The sequence below is a fragment of the Pelophylax lessonae genome (assembly GCF_965119305.1).
Source record: "Pelophylax lessonae genome assembly, chromosome: 6".
NCBI classification, from domain to species: Eukaryota; Metazoa; Chordata; class Amphibia; order Anura; family Ranidae; genus Pelophylax; species Pelophylax lessonae.
This window is the reverse complement of record NC_138773.1, coordinates 13203203-13206627: the sequence shown is the minus strand read 5'-3', so window position 1 is coordinate 13206627 and position 3425 is coordinate 13203203. Positions and strand designations below refer to the sequence as shown.

Here is a 3425-nt window from a genome sequence, read left to right as displayed (position 1 = left end):
CCTAAAATGCCTACAACTCGCCCTGCCTAAACACTCCGACCTGTCCCTCAATTCTATCCGGACACAAATGGTTTTTTCCTGCCTATCTTTCCCTAATCAGCAGCCAGCACATTGATGTGTGCTCTGTCCCTTAGCTAAGCAGCAGAATGACGCTGCTGCGGCGGCTGCCTCGAACTTATAAAGACTTGGTCACATGCTTCAGACGGCCAATCACAGCTACTAAGACATTTGCAGGCATGGCTGGGATGGCTTAAGGCACACCAGTTAAACGATTGTTGATTGGCTGTTGAAAGCCCGCCATGAAAAGAGCGCCAAAGCATGCAAAACCCGGAAATAAAACGATCCAAAAATCCAATTATTCGGTACGAACACGAATAATACAGTCCGTGTTCGCTCAACACTATTTAAAAGTTGAGTGCAGTGTCTGGCAGTGAAATGGTTAAAAAAATCCCTACTCTATTCAATCAAAAAATAAAAATTCTGATTAAAGATGAACATTAAAATAAAAAGCTGCTCAAATGATTTTTTGTATAGGTCATAGGAAGGTACTTTTATATCTTTCTCTATCTCTATTTTTGTGGGAAGATCTTCCTTAAAACACTTTGAAATGCTGTTCTAAAATCCTGGTTCCTCACACTGTAAATGAGAGGATTGAGGAGAGGAAGAAACACAGCATAAAAGATGGACAGCACTTTGTCACCGGAAAAGCGATGACCAGTACTTTGCCAAAAATAATTGAACATTGCAGAGCCGTTATACAAAAACAACAATGTCAGGTGAGAGTTACAAGTAGAGAAAACTTTACTTCTATTGCCTTTAGCTTGAATTTCAAGAACTGTTTTGAATATATAGACATAGGACAGGATGATCGTTATTAGAGATCCACCTCCAAGGATGCCACCCAAGATAAAGACAAGCAGAATGTTGATGTAGATGTCACTGCAGGAGATCTGAAACAATTGTGGAAGGTCACAGAAGAAGTTTTCTATAATCTCTGATCCACAAAATGTTAATTTGATGGCATAAAGTGTATGAACCAAAGAATGGGCAAAGCTGAGGCAACATACAAAGGACACCAACTGTATACATACTTTCCAACTCATGATCTGTGTGTAATGTAATGGCTGACAAATGGCGATATATCGATCATAGGACATGACAGTCAACAGAAAATCTTCACAACCGGCAAAGAACATAAAGAAGAATAATTGGGTTATACAAGCCTTTATGGAAATTTTTCTTGTCTTGGTGTGAAGATCAAATAATAGTCGTGGGACCGTTAATGAGGTATAGCAGAGGTCCAAGCTGGCCAGGTTCCCAAGGAAGAAATACATAGGAACATGGAGGTGAGGGTCAGTTACTATGAGGACAATGGTCAGTACATTCCAGATTAATGTCAGAAGGTAGATGAGAAGGAAGAAGAGAAAGAGAGGAAGCTGAAGACCCGGATGGTCAGACAATCCAGAAAGAAAGAATTCATTTAATATTGACTGATTTCTCATTGTAACAAAACCTTATGTATACTGTATATAAACTGATATCTTAATCTGAAATCCAAAATAGTTTATGAATAAGAAACTTGCATAAAGCTTTCCCTACATTTTTTTTTCTTTACAATTTTATGTTTATAAAAAAAAAAAAAGAACACTTACAATTAAAATAAACGTCACATTTTTCTACCACTACATTTCCAGGCCATCCTCCTGTCAGCACACTATGGGTTAACTGCTCCTTTTAACCCCCAGCACCACCTTCTTCCAGCTCAATAAAGTTAAATCCCCCTCCCCCTCTTGTTCTTTTTTCTCTGGTCGCTAAGCCACCACAAAAAGTAACCCAAGTTCACCCCCCCCCCCCCACCAAACCTTAGGTTCAGCCTCTCCTGGGATTGGAAGGTCCAGAAAAGTTTGAGGCAAATCCTCTTAGCACACTGTATGCCCTGGGCTAAACACCACTAATCATTTCTGCCTTTGGACGGGCTGAAGACATTCTTTTCATGGTGATTTTTTCCAGGCATTAGGGGCCTTGCTGGCCGCCCTTCCTGGCTTTCTGGTACCGTCAGATCACTTCACTTTATCCAGTGTGTGAATAACTCCTATTAATGAGTATTTCAATTTCCCCTTGTTATACAAACTGTGTATATACAGTATGCAGAGAGTAGTCTCATAATTGTATGTTTGAAGCTGTTTCTCATGAAGATAACATAGTTGTGTTGCGGCAAAATCTACAGCTTTTAGGACCCAGTTACTGTGTACTTCCCCTATATAATCCCTTACCCAAAATGGTGCTCTTGAAGCCTGAGGAAGGAGCACAGGCTCCGCAAATGCGTCGCCTGCGCCTATACGTCACATCTGGGAAGTGACGTCAGGAGAGTCCTCTGTGCATTCCAGACACCAGGATGCGCCGGTTACCACCAGCTTTTGCTGTAGGAGCCGTGACCGCTGGAGCCATCGTGAATCACTATACCGGACTGACAGACCTATACATTATGGATGCTCCTTTTACTTGTTCGTTTGTGAGTACCCTTGCATATGAATTGTTTTCCTAATAAACCCTTCCTACTACACTTAAAGTGGCGCTTGTGTTCTCCTTGCAGCTGTTTTCAAGTCCTTTCTTACTTGTCAGTGCCACCAGAGCAGTCTTCAGTGACCCAATGAATAGGCTAGCTGATGCTGATCTTAAGAAGATTTATGCAGTTGGAGGGGCAGCCTGTCGGCCATCTATAGCACTAACATCTATCTCAAGGTCTTTAAAAGTTTGGGTCTCAAATGTAGAGACAGCGCTGTGGGCAGAAGTGGTGGTGGCAACGTTTACTGCTGCTGTAGAGGAGCTTAACTTGACCACAACCTACCTATTGGAAGCCTCTATAGATTTAGTAAAATTATTGGAAAGGTTGATGGCATGCTTCATAACTGCAAAAAGAGCACTGTGGTTGCAATGGGGCATCAAAACAAGCATAATGCAACATCCCATATAACAGCAAGATGCTGTTCTGAAGAAAGCTAGAGGAGGCAATAAAGCGAGTCGCAGGCTGGAAATCGGGTATGATACCTCAGACATCAAGGAAAATAAAGCAACCCTCCTGCTCAGGAAAGCCTGATTTTAGAAGAGCCCAGGAAGGCAGATCATACAGGCCAGGCCAGGAATATATTAGGCCTCAATGGAAAGGTATGCAATGTTCTTTTTTGCATGGTGTAAAGTCCAGGGCAGGACAAGCAGCAAAGAAGAGACTGTTTAGCCCCTCCAGATGGGAGCCAGGATGGCAATTTTCTGGAGGGTATGGGCAGGGAAGATCAGGGACCGCTTGGTCCGGCAAACAGTAAAACACAGATACAGGATATTGTTTTGGGAGAAACCGTACACTATTTTTGTCCGGATGCATTGGCCGCAAAATCAAAATAGATGCACGTTTTTACAAGAATACGTAA

The 3425-nt window shown here is 42.1% G+C and overlaps 1 protein-coding gene across 1 annotated transcript; it reads right to left on the bottom strand.

The window, feature by feature from the left end:
* Positions 1-569: 569 nt before the first annotated feature.
* LOC309558413 (olfactory receptor 8B8-like) lies at positions 570-1502 on the bottom strand (the record flags this gene model as incomplete). Its single annotated transcript, XM_082261487.1, has 1 exon — positions 570-1502. One exon carries the CDS (start codon positions 1500-1502, stop codon positions 570-572), a length of 933 nt encoding a protein of 310 aa, XP_082117613.1.
* Between the last annotated feature and the right edge of the window lie 1923 nt (positions 1503-3425).